Here is a 19,932-nt window from a genome sequence, read left to right as displayed (position 1 = left end):
CCCTCACACAGCCTGGGCCCTCGGGCCGACACCCCTGACGGGACGTCAGGACTGTGGGGGCCATAAATGCAAGGCCGCAGCAAGCACACTGCCAGAGAGGAGACGCGGGGCTTCCGCACTTGCCCAGGGACCCACCTGTCAAAGAAGGTGGCGAGGAGCCGCCGCAGCAGGACCTTGTGCTTCACCCCCGCACAGAGGTGGCAGTTCATCAGCTGGCCGCGTGTGATGTAGACCCCGGAGCCTGTGACCGCAGACAGGAGCATGAGGCCAGGCCTTGCCACCCACACCCCAGGGCCATGACCTCCCCAGGGCCCCCGAGGCCGGAGCAGGCGCGCCTGGGGGGGAGGCGCTGGGAAGCGGGGGCAGCCGAGGAAGGTCGTCCTGACTTCTGAGCGCAGCACCCCCCACCGGGCCTGGGACCCCGCAGGCTGGGGACCATCGCTCCAGGCTTTCCTGGCTGTGCGGAGGCCCTGTCACCTGGAGGAGGCAGCCTTGGTCACACGCCTGAGTGCTGTCCCCAGATCACCCTTCCAGCCTCAAGGGAATCCCCTGCTTGGCCCCAGGTTTGGGAAACACTCCTTGTCTCTCCATCCCTTCCCCAGAACCAGAGCACCTCAGGCAGGGTCAGGGAGCTGGGATGACAGGTTACCCGGCCCAGCGTGTGTGGGGGCAGGGCGCAGCCAGCCACGGGGCAGGGGTGTGGTCAGCGAGCCCACACAGTGCTGTTTACCCCGAAGAAGCCTGGCAAGGCCCGGGCACCCAGCAGGGCCCAGCAGCACAAAGGCCGGAGCCCGTCTGAGAGCGTGGGGTGGCCTGTTGGACCGGACGTTGCTCACGGGTAAAGGAGCAGACACAAGCAAAGCGCCCCCGACTCCGGACGAGAAGACACCAAGGAGACGCGCGCGGGGCCTTGGGACTCCCACCGTCCCCTTCAGGCCTTCCCCTAGGACCCCGGTGTCACAGATCACGCACTGAATCTCGGGAAAATCACAAGGAGAGAGCAGGGTGGAAGGAAGGTTCGCGGAGGTGCTCTGGCCTGTGGGGGCCCCGGCTCAGCAGCCTCGGGGCTCTGGATGCAGACCACCAGCGGGGCGTCGGGTTAGTGCTGTCTGACCGTGCCCGGCCACGGCATGCCAACTGTCCCCGAGGGCCCCCCGTCTGCAGAGGCTCCAAGGTAATGGCAGAGCAGGTCACCCTGAGCCGCACGGGCTGGATACGCCCTTGTTAGAGGGAATCTGTCATGGGGACTGGGACACCGTGGGGCCTGCCCACCTTGATGTCCAGCTGCGGGTCAGGCCAGGGAAGGCGGCCCGCCCTCGCCCCTGCCAACCCCAAACCCTGACAGGCAGGTGCGCCCCATCCCTCCCAGGCCTGGCCCGACCCAGCGCCGCCGCCCAGCTGCTCTCCCGTGAGCTGAAGGGCAAGCCAGCCCTCTCTGCCCTGCTCTGCGGCTGCCCTCTGGGGCCGTGGCTCCCAGCAGAGGGGACGGTCGGCACAGCCGCACAGTGCTGCCCCGGGTGTGGTCAGGAGGACCAAACAGGACCGGGGGTAGCCAGAGGCCGTGCCAGCACCGAGGGGGAAGGAAGGGGCCCGTGGGTCCTGGCCGGCCTGTGCGGGGCTCCCCCAGTGACCACGGGAGGACACTACTAGAGGCTTCACCTTCCCCAGCAAGCGTCACGGCAGCATCTTCCCCGTGAGCAGCCTTAAAGATCTGCCGGGAGCTGTGAGGCCGAACGGAGGCCCACCCTGGGAAGGAGTCCTTCTGACAAAGGCACCCGGCCCTAATGGGTGCCGTCTGTTTTGAACAGAACTCCGTTTCTGACTCCGAGCTGCATCTGGAACCTCAGGTCTTTACCCGTCAACACTCCAGTGGGGACACTCTGGGGGCTGGGGGAGGGGGACTAGCACGCTGGATTCGATTTGGTTCTATCTGCCACCTAAATTAAAACACAATCGTGATTGCAGCCCCTGCCAATCAGATGCACGGCCAGCCCAGGGGATTCGATTAAAATGCCAAATTAATTCAATTGAATAACTCCTCTTAATGACACATTCTTCTAAAAGGAAATTAGAGGAAATTTAAGATGTTCTATCTTCTTTTTTTTGACTGATTGGTGATGAGTACATTGTTCACAGCTCTGAAGAAAAAAAATACGAGGGCATTTGCATACAACAGACAGGGTGGGGAGGGGCCCTTCACCTGCCACCAGCTCCAGCTTCTCTCCGGGGTCCCCTTCTGAGTAGAGCTTGGGGTGGCAGCGGTACCCAATCTGGCTGATGAGGCTGGCGGGCAGAGCCACGAGGTCGCGGCGGATAAGGACACAGGAACGGCTCTCCAGGGGCACGGGCTCCGGCTTCTCCTGCACTGTGGACACAGACACCTCCTGGTTAGGGCCATTCTCAGCCGGGCCAGGACGGGGAGGGAGATCGAGAACGCCCTTCCTGCCCACCCAGGCCCAGGTCAGACCCGCTCTGTGCCCACCCTCCATGCGTACCCGCCCTCCGTTCTCTTTCCCTGCCCACCCGGTCCTGACCCCAGCAGGGAGGACCAGAGTGAGTAGGCGAACGGAAGGAGGCAGGGCACGGATGCCACCCAGACCTGGAAACTAGCTGAGAGGGCCCAGGAGGCTCCCGGGAGGAGGTGTGCGCCCGACAGAGGCCTGCAGACGAGGCAGGAACGAAAGGGGCCTGTGCAAGGGGGCTGGACCCTGGTCTGAACAGGTGGCACGGCCCCTCTGCCAGATGGAGCGCAGGCTTGGAGTGGAATGGGCCCTGTGTGTGCCCCTGGCCTGATGGCTCACGGCAGCCCCATTCCACAGGAGGGGACCTTCCCCAGAGGCCGCACCACGGCAACCAGACAAGAGACCACTGCACGAACACCTGCTGACAGGGCACATGCCGTGTCCCCGGGCCTGCGGGCTGCCTGGGAATGTTCCTGACAAACCACCGCCCGCGGACAGTCAAGGACCCCTGAGCACGCCAAGCCTGCAGCTTCGATGGGGCGGGGGGTGAGCCCCTCTGATGTCCCTAAGGCACAAGGGAGCATAAGAGCAGCAGGCTGTGAAGGTGGCCGCTGCCCCCTCTCCCCTCCCCGCCCTGAGGACCCCACCCTCCGACCTCCCCTCCAGACCTGGCCTAGCTACGGGAACCCGTTCTCCATCAGGCTCAGGGCAGGTGCACCTGGACACTCAGGCTGGGCCAGTGGTCCTGTCCCCTCTGCACTGTGATCCCCCCAAGGGCACTGTGGGCACTGAGGGTGGGAGGGGCCAGGCTGGGCTGGGCAAAGGACCCAGGGAAGCCATATGGGGGCTGCTGCAAAAGGGCTTCGGGAGGGAGGGTGGCAAGGAAGAGTCCTGGGCAGAGCCTCCCCACCCCAGGCTTACGGAACCTGGAGCAGCCTCAAGGTCCCAGAGGGGAGTGAGAGGGCCGCCCAGCCCCTGGGGGGCCAGCATCCTAGACACCATGGGGGGGGCCTCTCCAGAGAAGACAGGCGGCTGGGCTCAGTGCTGAGGCGGGCCTGCAGTTCCCGCCACCCTGCCCCAGACCAGGACACACGTCAGAGGGCGTTCGGCCGTTGGGGGGTCGCATGGCGCCTCCCACCAGGTGTGTGTGGGGAACGCGGGCGCAGATCAGCAGAGAGCAACAGAGTCTTCCAAACCTGGAGTACCCGGGGGCTCAGGGAGCACAGGAAAAACAACCCGGATGATATTTTAAAACATAATTAGCCGCCCCCGCCCCCCCACGGCCTGCTGTGATTACACACGCAGACGCAGCGCCAACGCGGGCGCCCTGGCATTTACATAAAGAGTGCTCACCAGCAAAAATAACGCCATCCCCAACGTGTCCTGGCGTTCTCTAAACAGCACAAGTTGTTTGCGCCCCGCGCCTGCCCCCCAGCCCCCAGCCCCCCAGCCCGGCGCCCGAGAGCCAGAGACCAGCAGATTCAGAGCATCCAAAAGAGCCTGGAGCCTCTTCTATTTCTGCTCTGCCGAGTGCCGGATACTGCGCCAGCTAAAAATACCCAAACCCGAGTGGTGCCTCATCTGGAAAGGTGCTCCGACTCCCTCCCGCCCCTTCCCCGGCCCGGCCCCAAATCTCCCGGCCGCTGCAGCCCAAGCTGAGCGTCAAGGGCTCCTCCTTCCAGGGAGTAGAGGGGGCAGCTTACAACCAGGTTCTGGAGACCTGGGAGAGCGTGTGGGGGGCGGGGGGGGCACGGGAGGAGCAGAGGGCGGGGGGCATGGGAGGAGCGGGGGCGCAGCGGCAGGACCCTTCGTGCATCCCCGTGGCCCTCAGGCGGGCGTTCGGGTGCCTGACCGCAGGCGCGCTGGGTGGCCCCTCGGTGGGCTGTGGCAGGGACACGGCAGTCCGTAGGCTGCCCCGCGGATCGCACTGAGGCACCCCTGCCCCCTTGCCCATTGACGGCCCCATTTCTAACCGGCTGCCAGGACTGTGGGCTCCAAATATTTGGGCACCGTGGAATTTGGAGAGAAGCACGTGAAAGAGCCGTTAGCTATTTGTACCAAGAGGTGAATAATCACTCAATGCAGGAAAGGTGAGTCACGGTCGAAAAGGCCTCTACAGAATGATCTGGAAGAGGAGCTGACCTGGGCCAAAGGGGGGGCAGCGACCGAGGACAGGCAAACAGTGTCCCTCAGATCCCTGGACAAAGAGCTACAACCAGACGTGAGGATGGACCCTGCGGGGAACTCTGGGCACCAAGAAGGGACCCGAATGCTCCCTGACTCGGAGACGCTGCGGGAGTCCAGCCGAGGAAGGACGGGGCTGTGAGGACATCACGCTGAGGGAGACGAGCCCAGCACACAGGACAGATGCCCTCGGATTCCGCTGCTATGTGGGACCAAGAGGAGTCAGACCATAGGGATGGACAGCGGGAGGGGAGGTCCGTGTGTAACGGGGCAGAGTTCAGGTCAGAAGAGGGAGGGTCCAGGAGACGGACGGAGGGGACGGCGGCACAGAGCACGAGTGTGCTTGACACCCCAGACGGCGCACCCAGAAAGACGACGGGAGAGCCTAGGCTGTACGCGCCGGCACAACGGAATGATTCTCTTGGAAGAGAGGAACGCCATCTGTAGCTGGCGCTGGCCCTTACCCAGCGCTCCGTGGTCCTCTTCTCGTGGTCTACGCGGTGACGTCTGTCAGCTCAATCTCAACACAACTGGGGGGAAGGACCAACAGAGGGCAGAGCGGGCGACGCAGGCCTGCAGGGGCCCCGCACGGTCACCGGCCTCCACTCCTGCACTTTTTGAACCTCCTGTGGCCCAGTGACTGGGAATCTGGAAAAAGCGCTGGACCCTCTCCCCAAGTAAAACATACCGAGCCCCCAGCCCACAGGATGCTGGCGTGCCATGGGGCCCCAGGGGTGGGCTCTGTTCCTGTCCCCAGATGCACCTCAGAGACGGCACAGGCAGCCCCCGCCCTCGGTAGGGAGCCGCCACCAGTGCTAGGGGCCGCCAGCAGGTGACAGAGCGCCACTGAGGCTGGGCGGGGAGGTGGGGGGACGAGGAAGGGGACTCCCACCCTACAAGAGTGTGCACCATTTATTAAACTGGCAGACTAAGGAAGGGAACCCCTTGACCGTGATTATATAGGAAAAAACAACTTAAAACCAAATGGAAAGAAAAATGCTAAATCACACCGTCCACTTCTGACTTACTGCACAGTGACCGCGAGCCCACGAGGTTTGTGCAGGCAAGTGGAGGGACACCCCGTCCACAGCCCGGACACAGACCCGCGTAAACACACTCAGCTGGTTTGTGACAAGGGGTCACTCGCCGCGGCCGGGGAAGGGACAGCTGCTCCAACACGTAGCGCTCAGGACAGGGCGTGTGCAGGCAAATCGCAAAAGCAAAGCCACCCCCGATCTAAACCTCTCGCCTCACACAAAAACGAGTAAACACGGATCGCAGACCTAACGCAAGTCACAAAAGCGTAAAACTTTTGGAAGAAAATCTTTCTGATCTTGGCTTCAGCTAAAAGCTCAGACACGACCCCAAAAGCAGCACCCATGTAAGAATCGATGGATTAACTGACTTCATCGACACGAAAACCTCCCATCTGTGAACGACGGACAGACAAGCCCGCCCTGGACCGGAGGGAACGGTCCACAGGCCCCACATCTGAACCAGGACTTGAAAACCGAGCGCCAGCTCTCAAAACTCAACAGCAAGAAAATGGACAGCTCAGTTTTTAAAATGGGCAAAAGATCTGAACAGACACTTCGCCAGAGAGTGTGCAGATGGCGAATTAGCACATGAAAAGATGCGAACATCATCGGCCATTAGAACCCAGCACATAAAACACGGAGACCCCACTTCGCATCTACGGAGCGGCTGAACTCGCAGGGCCCGGCACGCCGAGCAGCGCAAGGGTGCGGAGCAGCTGGGCCGGGGCCCCGGCCGGCGGGCATGCACGCGGGAACACAGCTGTGCAGCCCCCCCGGAAGCCAGCGATCCCATCCAAGGTACTCAGCCAGGACGAAGGAGACGTGGAGACGGTCCGCACAGGCCCTGAGCAAGGATGCTCATACTGGCTCTGCCCACAAATGCCCCAGCCTGGAGACAGCCCAACGCCCTGCAGCAGCGGGCGGACACCCGGCCGTCGCATGGCGGGTCACCACGGCATGGTCCTCCGGGGACATCGCTGAACGGCGCAGGTGAGTCTCAGACTCGCCCGCGGGACGGAAGGGGCCAATCTCACACTGTTATACATGGGGTGACCCCTTCGTAGGGCAGGGTCCCAAAGACAGAATGCTGGGGACAGAACAGATCAGCGGTTGCTGGGGGACGGCTGGGGGTGGGTGACTGTCGGGAGCAGCAGGGAGGGCTGACGGAGCTGTTCTGTAGGGTGAACACGTGCCGCACCACCCCTGTGCCCAGGGTGTGCACTGCCCTGCCCTGCCCCGCCCCTTCCTGCTCAGCCCCAGGCGGCCACCCCTCAAGCACAGAGGTGCGGCGGGCGGGCGGTCTCCCCCGCCCCTGCATCTGCCGGGTCAGCACCAACCGCGCCAGCAGCTCTGAAGGGGCCACACCGTGAAGGGCGGCCGTGCCTCTGAACCCCACTGTGTCCGCATCCCGGGAACAGGGCAGGTGGTGGTTTCTGAAGGCGCACTCGGGCCCGGGATGGGGGGCAGGGCATCAGGGGGCTGGCTGTCATCACAGATGGCTGTTCTTTTGTGTGGAGACACGAGTGCCACCAGTGGAGCCATGTCCCCCACCCACGGCAAGATGCACCCCATCTCGTGGACGCTCAAGGGCAAGGACAGGGCGCATCTCAGAACCAGTGAGATACGACACGCTGGGCATAAAAGGACGCGTCCGGCAGGGAAAGCCCAGAGGAAGTAAGTACAGGTGGGAACAGACATGAGGCCGGGAGTGGGGAGGACGTGTGCAAACACCGCTGCCTGGGGCCCCGGGAGCCCACACAGAAGGGACGCGGAGGGTCTCTGGGTCCCTGTGCTCGGGAAGCCACAGATACAGCTGCAGGGGAGGAAGCAGCACTGGGACAGCTCAGCCCTGGGTAGCACCCAGTGCAGCCCTGAGCCACGGCCCCTGCCATGTGCCCTGACCCTCTGGTCTCGGCTCGGAATGTCCGAAACCTCCTCGGGGCAGCTCCCCGTCCGACTCGGCCTGTCCCCATCTATCTGCCACAGATGCTGCCGGGCCCCAGGCCCCACGGGCTCTGCTGTTTCTGTGTCCAGCACCTGGGTCTGGCCCTGGGAGACCCCATGAAATCCCCAAGTGGAGTCCCAGCAAACCCAGGGGCCGTGGTCACCGCCAACCGGACCGTAGTCCTCCCGCCCTCCCTCCCTCATCCATTCCCGGGGCTGACCCGGCGCTGGGTTCGAGATGCAGGCGGCCTCCCCGTCCCCCACGCACGACTGGACAGACCACGGCCCCTGACAGCAGGCCACACTGGTCACCACGGGCACACAGTGGGGCTGCGTGCGCCTGGGAATGTGTTCAGGTACAATGCACGCGCGCGCTCTGTACGAAGACGAGACCCCGCGCGCCGGCCTCTGGGAGACAGTGGGAGCCGGAGGGCCGGCGGGGAGAACGGCTGTGCCCGGTGTGGTCTTTTCACACTGCTCACGGTGACGGACGTACACTAGCGATACAGACATGAACGTGCTCAACTTGTAAGGTACCCGAGACGCCTTCTGACAATGAAGGGGTGCCCCCACCAAGACCAACTCCGGGAGCTGCATAAAGTAAGCTGCTTGACTTTCAGGGCCAGGCCCCCCGAGCGGAGCGGACGGCAGCCGTGGGGCCGGGCAGTAGGGGCAGTGGGCCTGGGGCATGCAGACTCGAGGGGCCACGGCCCGGGGGACCTCCCGGCTTTCCTTCGACTTCCTTCCACCGCTAAGCAGCGTGTGTGCGGGACTAGCTTCAGAAAAACTACCACCAAAAAAAAGTTAAGTCAAGAACTTGGTGCCCATATAGGAGATACAGATATTGGATTTTGGGGCCCGCCAGGAGGAAGTGCTCTGGGGAACCCAGGCCTTCAGCCAAGACCCAGGACCAGCAATGGCGTGGGACCAGTGCTGAGCACCCGGGCAGCTCCAGCCCGAGGCCTCCAACAGCTGACTCTCTTCAGAGCAGCGCTGGTGGGAGCTCCCAGATGTTTTCATACACTGTCCAGCATTCACTAAGAAATTACCAGGAACACGGGGAAATGAGTGATAAAAAGCCAATTCACAGGGGCGCCTGGGTGGCTCAGTCGTTAAGCGTCTGCCTTCAGCTCAGGTCATGATCTCAGAGTCCTGGGATCGAGCCCCACATCGGGCTCCTCTGCTGGGAGCCTGCTTCTTCCTCTCCCACTCCCCCTGCTTGTGTTCCCTCTCTTGCTGGCTGTCTCTCTCTCTGTCAAATAAATAAATAAAATATTTTTTAAAAAAAAGCCAATTCACAAAAAGACACGGGATCAGACCCATAGCTGATCCATCCAGGACAATGGCCACCACCACTGAATGAACTGCTCCCGACACGTGAAGGAAATGTAGGGACATGATGGAGAACTTCACCAGAAAACCAGAATCAGACCCTGGACACGGGATGGGTGTCGGAGGAGATGGAACAGAGCGGGTGACAAGATTCCTGACCTGGAAGATAATTCGGATTGAAGCAGAGAAAGGGAACGATGTAGGAGAGTCACGAGAGAGTAAACGTGACACAGAATGTGGGGATGGCATGACCCCGTGTCCCGGGAGCCCAGGAGGTGCGGCCATGCGCACAGGAAGCCATGGTGGCCGAGGTCCCAGCAAAGAGGGAGAGGGGAAGAGCACTGGAAAACTGTGAGGGGAAGTCTCAACCCGACTCCTGACATGGCCAAGAAGGGCTGCAGGCCCCGAAAACGTCCCCAGAACTAAGAGTGTGGACGGGAGGCCTTGCGGGTCCTTGAAGGAGAAGGTCCGTCAGGACGGACGCTGAATCCCCAACCCTGGAGAGAGCAGCATACAAACTTACAATAAGAGGAAAAGGGGAAATAAACAGAATCAAATGGCTGATTCACCAGAAAGAGGGAAAACAGAGAAACTGTGGATTAGCAGGGAGTCGTCAGTAAGACAGGAGAGGAAACCCAAAGTTGTCGGCAATTACGTGAAACGTAACCGGACTGTGCTAGAACAGACTGAGCGTCTGTGAGGCCAGGCTAGCACACCAAGCCCCAAGAGAACGCGTGAAACAAAAGGACAACGAAAGGCTGGAGGCCGCTCGCAGACATACGGCGTCCACACCGAAGGGACACGCCGACCAAAGAGCTCGCAGACGTACGGCGTCCACACCGAAGGGACACGCCGACCAAAGAGCTCGCAGACGTACGGCGTCCACACCGAAGGGACACGCCGACCAAAGAGCTCGCAGACGTACGGCGTCCACACCGAAGGGACACGCCGACCAAAGAGCTCGCAGACGTACGGCGTCCACACCGAAGGGACACGCCGACCAAAGGGCACGCAGACGCTCCCCGCGGGCTGTGCGAGGACACGTCGGAGCGGTAAGAGGGCCGATTCAACAGGAAGAGGAACGCGGATCTGGAGGAATGTGCACGGGTCCCTGAATTCTTGGTACGGCGTCTGAAGCCGAACGATGCAGTTACGTCCTTCAGTGCGTATGACGGGTGCTGGGGCGTGAGGTCATCCTCAACGGTTCCAGAGCAACGAGGCGGTCTGACCGGCCTATGACCGGGGGAACTTAATCTAAAGTCCTAACAGAAAGAGGACCAGAAAACCCAGGGCGTTTTGGAAGCGGACTAACGCACCGTCACCACCCACCCCGCGGTCAGCTCAGGAACACGGGAGAACGCACGCTTCGCCAGCGACAGGGAAAGTGCGCCGCGCGGGAGGCGGCAGCACGGGCCAGGAAGCGCACAGCCCTACGCGCACACGTCTGAAAAGTCCGAGAAGTCGATCGTCTAAAATCTGCCTTAAAAACTAGGAAAACAGCAGCAAGGCAAACTCAGAAAGTTGAAGTAAACAGAAATGAAAACATATATAAAGATCTAAAAGAGAGGGAAAAAATCCAGAAGTTGGTTCTTTGAAAGAAAGGAGAAAAGGCGCAAATTAACAGTGTTCAGAACACGGCACAGGACCACGCAGGACAGGGGTCGGCAGAGTTTCAACGTATAGAGGCTGCTTGGGCCACACGCCACGTGGGGTCCGTATCTTTCTTTATTTTGCTTTTTCTTTCTTCAAAGAGATAAATGGCGTCGTGGGCCGCAGAGAACGGGCGAGGGGACGGATCTGCCCATGGCACAACGCGCCACCCCGGCCACAGACGTTCAGAGGACCTGAAAGGGATGTGAGCGATAAGTTCACCCCAATAAATCAGAACACGGGACGCAGCGTGTACGGAAGCACGGCTTCCCAACAGACGCGGGGAGGAGGGGCCGCGCCCGTGCCCCACAGCAGGCAATTCGGAAACAGCCTATGTTACACCAAGTCTTCGGACCACTCAGAAAACACAGAAATTTAAAAAAGTTTTAAAAAAGCGGGAAATAATTCTCAGCTCTTTGCAGAAGGCAGAGAACGCTGACGGAGAAGCGCGAGAGGCTACCTGGGGACTCAGACGACACGCCCCCTGCGACCTGTGGCTAACCGCGAAACTGACCCGCAGGGCGCTCGCCGGGCCCTGGTTCTGAAGCCTCGCCTGCTCTGATGTGGGCGTGGGGTGTCTACACCGGCAACACCGGAGTCTACACTGCGTGTGCTGCTGGACCACATCTAACAGGTTTCTCAGTGTTGAGGGTGGAGTTCAGGACGACGTGCGGCCGTGCCCCCGCCCCAGGCTCTGATCAGAGCAGGCGGCTCCCCTCGACTGGCCAACAGCCGGACGCCTGGCCCTGCACTCGCCCCTCTGCCCTATGCCCCTTCCAGGAGATGGACCCCCAAGGGGAGCCTCACACCTCAGAACAGTCACCCAAAACAGGAGGGAAGAAAAGAAAAGAAAAGAAAAGAAAAGAAAAGAAAAGAAAAGAAAGAAAAGAAAAGAAAAGAAAAGAAAAAGAAAGAAAAGAAAAGAAAAGAAAAAGAAAGAAAGAAACCAGGAAGCTGAAGAATCCAGAGGTTCAATCACAACTAGGCTGAACGGATTCCAGGAATACAAGTTTTCAGTTTTGTCCTGTTTGAACATTCAAAAAAAGCAATCTCCGTAGTTCAGAAAAGAGCAGAGCAGAAGAGGAAAACTATACGACCATTTCAATATTTAGAAACAAGGCTTTTGTTCAAATTCCACACTTACTTATGGAAAAAAAAAGAACCAAACGCTCTTAGGGAAAGAACGTCCTTCATCCCCTAAGGAGCGCCACAATGCCCGAGCAGACACCCTGCCTGCAGACGAAACACGGAAGGCTCTTCCCGAGTGTGGACAGGAGACAGCTGAGCTGGAGCCCTGGCCAGTCTAGCCGGGCCGGGAGGAAGCCGCACGGTCAGGAACAGAAATCACGCCGGGGCTAGCAGACACACGGCTGCGCGCCGAGAGAAGCCGGGGGAATCTGCAGGCAAGCGTTCAGGATACGTGAGCGAGCTGTGGCCAGATTTTTTTCTTAAATAATAAATCCAATGTGTTTCTATACACCAGCAACAACCCGCGAAAAGAAAGAAGAAACTGAAATACCACGTAGATTCAAACAAAAAATGAATTTCTAGGAATTAATCTAACAATGGTTATGCAGAGAACAACGCAACGGTCCCAAGAAACCCCGAAGATGGAAGTAAGCAGAGGGACCCGCCCAGCACCGCAGGGATGTCAGCGCACCCCCCGCCTGACCAAAGAAAGGAGTCACCAAAATCCCAACCAAGTCCTGGCAGGTACTTCCATGTGGCATTTGACAAAACGATTCTAAAAGGCATGTCTAAAAATGCAAGGAAGAGGCAGGCAGGGCAACTGTAAGGGACAGAATCAAAGACACGGAGGTCACGCAGGCATGTGGTGGCAGGACGTGCCGGCTCAGGGACACGCGGGGGGACATGCGGTGGGGGGGGTGTGCGCAGGGCCCAGGTGGGGCACGCCCACCGTACACTCCTCTGAAATACAACACAGGGGTGCAGCACGAGGGTCCGGGAGGAGGTGGTCTTCCCAATGACATGTGGCCAACCCACCGGAGAGTCAGGTGGTAGAAAAGTCAGCATCGGGCTGCCTATCGCAGCACATAATCAATCCCAGACGTACTACAGATATGAAAGCCTTTCCTACGGACATGGCAGCGTCAGAATCCTATCTGTTAAGAGAACAGGTGTAAGGGGCGGCCAGGACGACCCTGGGGTTGAACTGGATTTGGACACACCAGCCTGAACGTGTGGTTTTTAAAGATTTTTTTTTTTATTTATTCATTCGACAGAGATAGAGACAGCCAGCGAGAGAGGGAACACAGCAGGGGGAGTGGGAGAGGAAGAAGCAGGCTCATAGCGGAGGAGCCTGATGTGGGGCTCGATCCCAGAACGCCGGGATCACGCCCTGAGCCGAAGGCAGACGCCTAACCGCTGTGCCACCCAGGAGCCCCAAGAACGTGTGGTTTTTAAATCTGTAAATCCCAGCTCCAACGGCCAGGAGGGTATACTGTCCATTACGCCCGGGAGCAACACGCAGACGTCACACCTGGATGGCGGCCGCACGTGCCACTCCCCACTGAAGGGAAAGACAGCCGAGCCCGGAATATTCGCGGAACAAGACAGTACGAAACAAGCTTTAACCTCAATGCGAACACTAAATAAATAATAAGTGAAGAAACAAGTGGGGGTCTGGGAGGCCCCGCCTGAGAAGCCTGCCAGCTAGCAAACACGGGCGTTAGGAGCTGGAGATCGCCGTCAACGGGCAGGAATACTCAGTGGGCGCTGAAACAGCGGGGGGAAAGGTGGCTGACACACAGGCTCTTCTTGCAAAGAGAAAAGCGCGGCTTTAGGTGGTAGGGGTCACGCATCACCCGAAGAGCCACGCGGTATCGGGTGCCTCGCGACAGGACGCACCAGGAGAGACCCAGCACGGCTTCCTCGGAGTTCTGCCTGAAACCACAACCTGAGCCCAAGCACGAGGCAAAACCCAACAAGCCCGAACCCAGGGGCATTCTGCAGAACAGCTGAGCCGTGCTCCCGAGAAGGGGAGTGTCGCGAAGGACGCAGGGCGAGAAACCGTTCAAGGCTACGGAGAGGGTGGAGAAACACCACAAAACACGCGGTGTGCTCCGACCTGAGCCCGGGGTCGGAGCACAGCACTGCTGTCCCCGTGAGGGAACGACGGGGATGCCGCGACACGGACTGCGGCCAGGGAGGCGCGCCGAGCGGGCTGCTGCGTTTACGTAAGAGAATGTCCTTGCTCCTCAGAAACGCTCGGCACTGGGGGGCGGAAGGGGCTGACTCCCACAACGTGCTCGCAGAGGTTCAAATCCCACCGCCTCCCTGTAGAGAGAGAAATGAGACGGCAAAGCCAACCAGCACATTCTTCCCCGTGAGCGAGCCTGAGCAGAGAGCACTTACCCTGAAACACTTCTGTGCATTTAAAATGATTTCAAATCAAAGCTTTGTTTTTTGTTTTTTTAAGGACCGCACAGAGGAACCTCACAATCGTCCCGACATGGAGATAAAGGTCTTCAAACAAAACACAAAACTGCTACCAATGAAGAGAAAAAGCGACTCAGTGTCTCGTGTCCAGAGGGAACACCGGCAAGCGGAGGCCGGGAGAGGACGTCTAGGACACGCACACGGGACAGGAAGAGCCGCACGGAAGGACAGGAGGCTCACCCCACAAGAGCGGGGACACTCCAGAGTCCCTCCCAGCACCACCGCGAGGGGCCTGGGACCCCAGACTGCGAGCTCCACAAGGGAACACTCCCCACGTCCCGCATCCACGAACAATCAGCAGACACGTGACGGACGCGGAAAGGCCACTCCGAAGAGGAGAAAAACCCGTCAGCAGAAACAAGTCCAGAAATGACGCAGGACGGCACGAGGGCAGAGGCTTTACCCCAACGATGTAACACGACCATGACTGTTACGGTTGTGCAAAAGGACCCAATGAGGGGAGATGTGGGCGGCCAACCGTGGCGCGAAACGGAGCTGCCTAAAAGATGGGTGAACGTCGAGAAACAGCGGTAGCAAGTATTCACTCAACAAATGCAGCCTCGGCGATTTCAGGGATCAGAGTTGCAGGCAGAGGGGCAAGGAGTCGTCTGAAGAAATAACGGCATAAATGCACGTGCCCAGAAAGGTCCGTGAACCGTAGCGGAATAACACACAGAAAACTACGCAAGGGCCCGTGACAGTCAGGGCTCCAAGCAGCCTGCGAAGACACGGCAGACGCAGAGAATCATGCGAAGGCCTGCGCTCTCCCAGGAGGAAACCGAGAGAGAGGCGTCCACGGCGCGCGAACAAGGGCGTCCGCCTGGGACTCCAGCAGACACGCTCACGGTGACGGAGGCACCGACGCAGCGGACGCACGTTGGTTTTACTGCACGAACATCCCCCATCACTGAGGCAGACTCTGAAAAAGGCGCTACCGAGACCTTTCCGTGAATTTCCAGAATTCAGGGCTGGTCCGTCACCAGGACCGTGAGAAACGTCACAGGAAATTCTTAAGAAAAGTGATACCAGATGGAAAGTCACATCTACACAAAATAAATATGTGGGTAAATATCAAAGGGTTTTTTTCCTATTTTTTTAAAGATTATTTATTTGAGAGAGAGCGTGAGTGCACAGCAGGGGGAGCGGCAGAGGGAGAAGCAGGCTCCCCGCTAAGCAAGGAGCCCAAATCCAGGGCTCCACCCCAGGACCCCGAGATCATGACCTGAGCCGAAGGCAGACGCTTACCCGACGGAGCCACCCAGGCGCCCCGGGTTTTTTTGGTTTTTTTTCTCACAGTCTAAATTTCTTTGAAATGAAACTGGACATCACATTAAAGAGACAACAGAACCCTGACCCGTACCTCACACTTCGTGCAAAAATTAACCCAGAACGGGCCACAGACCAAATGTAAAACCCAAAGCCGCAAAACATGTAGAAGCAAATGCAGGGGAGAATCCTTGAGATCTTGTGCAGTAAAGACCTGAGACAAGAGCATGACCTGTAGAGAAATGCAGCTGACCCTGAACGAGGCGGAGGGTCAGAGGCACCAACGCCTGCCCCACACGGTGAAAAATCCCTATGTAACTTGGACCCCAAACCTGACAGCCTGCTGTTGACCGCAAGTTTGCGGATCACACACGGTCGATTAACACGTATTTGATACGTTCTACATACGGCATACCGTGTTCTTCCCATGAAGTCAGCTGGAGGAAAGAAAGTGTTACTGAAAAAACCATAAGGATGAGAAAATACACTTACAGCACTGGACTGCAAAAAACCCACATGTAAGTGGGTCCCAGCAGTTCAAACCCAACTGTTCAGGGTCAACTGTAATTAATTGCCTAATTTCATCAACATTAAAAAATGTCTGGTTTTCTTTTAAAGATTTTATTTATTTGAGAGAGAGTGCATGCGTAAGCATGAGCAGGGAGGGGGTGGCGGGCAGAGGGAGAAGCAGACTCCCCGCTGAGCAGGGCGCCTGAAGCAGGACTCGATCCCAGGACCCTGAGATCACGACCTGAGCCGAAGGCAGACACTTCACCGATGAGCCACCGAGATGCCGCAAAAAACATCTGTTTAATGAAAGACTCTATCAAAAGAATGGACAGACAGCAGTCCGGGAGTAAACGTTCGTGAATCACGCCCAACAGAGGCCCTGTCCCAGAATACGTAAGGAACGAACGACTGTCGTTGGGACCTAACACCCTCGATATCCAGACCCAGTAAGAAGGAGCCAAGATGCAGAGGCAGCGGCCCCGGGGATACATGGGTGGGGAATACGTGAAAAAAATCTGGCATCATCAGACATCAGAGAAACACCAGCACGGCCCGATGGGAGAGGCTTTAAAATAAGACAAAACCAAGTGTGGGCGTGAACGTGGCCTGTCTGGCTGCAGTGTGACCGATGGCACTAATTTCAACAAGAGCCGGGCAACATCTTACGAAGTCAAGTGCACGTATGCCACGTGATCCCCAGCTTACCGCAGCGGAGTCCACCCCGAAGGACGGAAGCCTCAAGTACGCGCAAACGTGGGGACGCAAATGTTCGCACCAGCCTTACTCGTCACTACTGAAGCCCAGACGCCACGTAAACACCCTCTGAGTGGTGAAGGAGCAAGCCGACCGCCGTGGCCACGCATTCACACGACGCACACGAGGCTCCCCGCGGTCCGGCCCCCGGGGCTGTGGCTGCACGCGTCCATCTGCAGGAGAACACGGAGCAGCGGGGCAAGAGCTGGGGGGAGCCGGCGTCCCCAGGGACCAGACGAGGGCGTTGTGGGAGGGCTCCTGTGCACAGACGTGACGACAAGACCACCTGCACCGGTGTGAACTGGAGAACTGAACACCAAAATGCACTTAAGTAACTTACTTATTTGTTTATTTTTAAGTGGGCTCCAGACCCAGCACAGAGCCCAAGGCGGGGCGTGAACTCACGACCCTGAGATCAAGAGCTGGAGGCCCAACCTCGAGGCCGAGCCCCCCAGGTGCCCCCAGACGTAACTTTTACAACGGACCAGAAACGGGACCCAGAGAGGGGGCTGTGTCTGGTATGAGTAACAGCGTCGGGCGAGGCCGTCACGTGTGAGTGGGGGGAGCACGCGACTCACCGCAGGAGGGACCTGAGGGGACGGGGACGCGTGGAGGCGTCACTGAGGAAGTGGACGGGCCGAGGGGAGACGTCGGAGGGGATGGGTCCCCAAAGCACAGAGGACGTCAACAGTGGGGCCAAGGAGGAAAGTTCAACCCAAAAGGTGCCGGCAGAGGGGCGTCTGGGCGGTTCAGGTGGCCGAGCAGCCGACTCTTGATTTCCGCTCCGCTCACGATCTCAGGGTCGTGGGATCGAGCCCCGCGTCAGGCTCTGCGCTCGGTGAGGAGTCTGCTTGTCTCTCTCCATCCCCCGTTTGCTCTCGTGCACTCGCTCGCTCTCAAATAATGAATAAAATCTTCACACACACAGAGGTGGCGGCAGAGAGGATAAGAGGGAGCAGGGAAATGAACGCAGACGTGAATGCAGCTCCACCGGAAGTCCGACCACGTGTAGACGGACTAAGCCCTCTAGGCCAAAGTTGGATCGTGGGACCGCAGAAACTCGCAGTCTCAACCACGTGCCGTGTGTGAGCAGCTCCCGTAGGACCCGGCTGGCTGAGGAGGAGGTGAGGGGCCAGCATGGCCAAACCCCAGGAGGAGAGGCGCCACGGCCACGGGCGCACCGGACTCCGGAGGTGCAGAAGCTCCAGGAGATACACACATCGCCACGGCGGGACCATGATGGAAGAGGAATGCGAATCTTTCTCTATCTAAAGGAACGGGATTAACCCTTAAAAACTCTCCCACAGTGAACAACGACCGTAAGAAACCGCATGCGAAGTGGCTTCAGCGGTACGTGCATCTATCAAACACACAAGGAGGAAATGACATCACACTTACACAAACCCCCAAACCCTAAAAAAGGGAATAGGAGGTCCGCGTTCCCAGACACACCCGACATTTTAGAAAGCCACGTGAACACACGCGCAGAACTCCGTAAGGAAACACAGATCGAACCTGGCGCCACAGAAAACCCAGAACACGTGACAACCAAGTGGGGTTCATCCCGGGAGCGCAGGCGGGGTCCAGCGTCCGAACATGAGCAACACCACGCGTCAGCAAAATTAAAGCGAAAATCCACAAAATTATTCGTGACAAAGAACAATTCTCAGAGGACCAGCGAACCGTGTGGCCGTGGGGTGTGACCGCTCCTCACGGGACCCAGCGGTCCCACGGGGACACAATGTTCACAGCCACACGATGACCACAGCCCCCCTCCAGAAGCCACCCACACGTCTGCCACCGGTGGACACGTCCACAGCTGCGACCAGGAGGACCGCGGACCATGCCACATGCGTGAATCGCAAAACATGGCGAGAAAAAGCAAAGACTCCGTTCTGTACGATGCCATTTGCAGAGACTCTAGAAAAGACAAAACGCCAGGGACAGAAAGCCAAGGGGGACTCCCGGGGGCTCGGGGTGGGGTGGGAGGACCCGGGGGACATTTTACGGGAGGTAGACTGTTCTGTATCTTATGCCACTGTGACCACGGTACTCGACTGATTCCAATTACCAAACCCATCATGCTTGGAATTGGTCTCGTTTACTGTGTACAAACAGTTTCCTGAGCACCAGACCAGAGGGAGGGACCAGAGGGACTGACCCATGCAGCACAGACGAGCCCCACGCGCATTTTGCCTCTGAGAAAAGCGGGAGTACGTAGCGCACAACCATTCGCCTGACGCGGGCGAACGCATCCAGAGGGACAGAAAGCAGCTGGGAGGCTGCCAGGGGAGCACGCTCTGCGGCTCAGACAGGTGCCTCTCACGCCCATTCCACGGAGGCACAGGAAGGAACACAGCTCCGTAACACAGACGTAGGAGGAAACCCCGGGGTCCTCGGGGTGGAGGGTTATGTGGGACGTTGCATGACCTGCTCTGTCCTGTACCTGAGACAGGACACACTGAGGACCAGGGCACCAGGGAGGCTACCCCCAGAGGCTCTCAGGGACGAGCCGCGAAGAGCAGCCAGAGTGTGCGCCGGGCCTCCCAGCACCCCAGGGCCAGCGAGGGGGAGGCACAGCAGGGCCGGCACCTCCCTGCACTGCCTTCAAAAGGAGGGAACCCCCACCCCACCTCTGCTTGGGCCCCAACCTCCCCAGGCCAGGGACAAAGCGCCCCTGCTGCTCCCTGGGCCCTCCCAGCAGCTGGGCTGAGCTCCAGCAGTGTGGACGCCTTGGCCCGGCCGGGAGGTGGTGAGGGCTGGTCGGGACTGGGATTCGCAGAACAAACCTCGCCTTCCCCCTTCTCTGTGAGACCCCCAAGCGGCAGCTGGGCTGCAGGTGGGGGCGGCCCCCGACAGGAGGGGGCCGGGGTGCAGGAGTGGACAGCGGCGGGACGGCACAGCACCAGCCTCATGGGTGGCGCCGGACAGGGCCTGGTCCAGGGCAGAGCGTGCACTCTGTCCTCCAAAGCTCACAGGGGCCACCTGCAGCGGGCGGAGCCGGGAACAGATGCGCCGCCGCGTGCCAGGACCCATCCACATCCGGGTGTCAGGACAACGGGCAGACCCAGGGGAGCCAGCCAGGCCCCAGAGGGAAGCAGGAGCAAGACCAGGCAGGGTCACTGCACGGCCCGGGACAGCAGCCTACGGGGGCTCCCTCCCGGAAGCGGCTAAGGTGGGAGTGCCTGGCTCGGGGTGCCTTTGTCTCAGACATCCGCAGAACAACATCTGCCAGTGACGATTAAACATCTGCCCACACCAAGGAGGGGCGGGGCCTGCAGTGAAGGTGCCACGGGAGCCCTGGCCACAGGGCAGGGGCGCAGAATGTGGCCCCT

At 59.3% G+C, this 19,932-nt stretch overlaps 1 protein-coding gene across 1 annotated transcript in view; it reads right to left on the bottom strand.

Annotated features, from left to right (window-relative positions):
• Nucleotides 1–19,932, bottom strand: part of NACC2 (NACC family member 2) — a 68,359-nt gene that overhangs the window by 6,045 nt on the left and 42,382 nt on the right. Inside the window, 2 exon segments of the mRNA XM_045803824.2 lie at nt 136–241; nt 2,201–2,365. Coding sequence (XP_045659780.1) covers nt 136–241; nt 2,201–2,365 — 271 coding nt within the window.

This window comes from Ursus americanus, chromosome 18, assembly GCF_024610735.1.
Source record: "Ursus americanus isolate L20-20 chromosome 18, mUrsAme1.1.p, whole genome shotgun sequence".
Classification (NCBI taxonomy): Eukaryota; Metazoa; Chordata; class Mammalia; order Carnivora; family Ursidae; genus Ursus; species Ursus americanus.
This window is presented reverse-complemented; position numbering and strand designations above follow the sequence as displayed.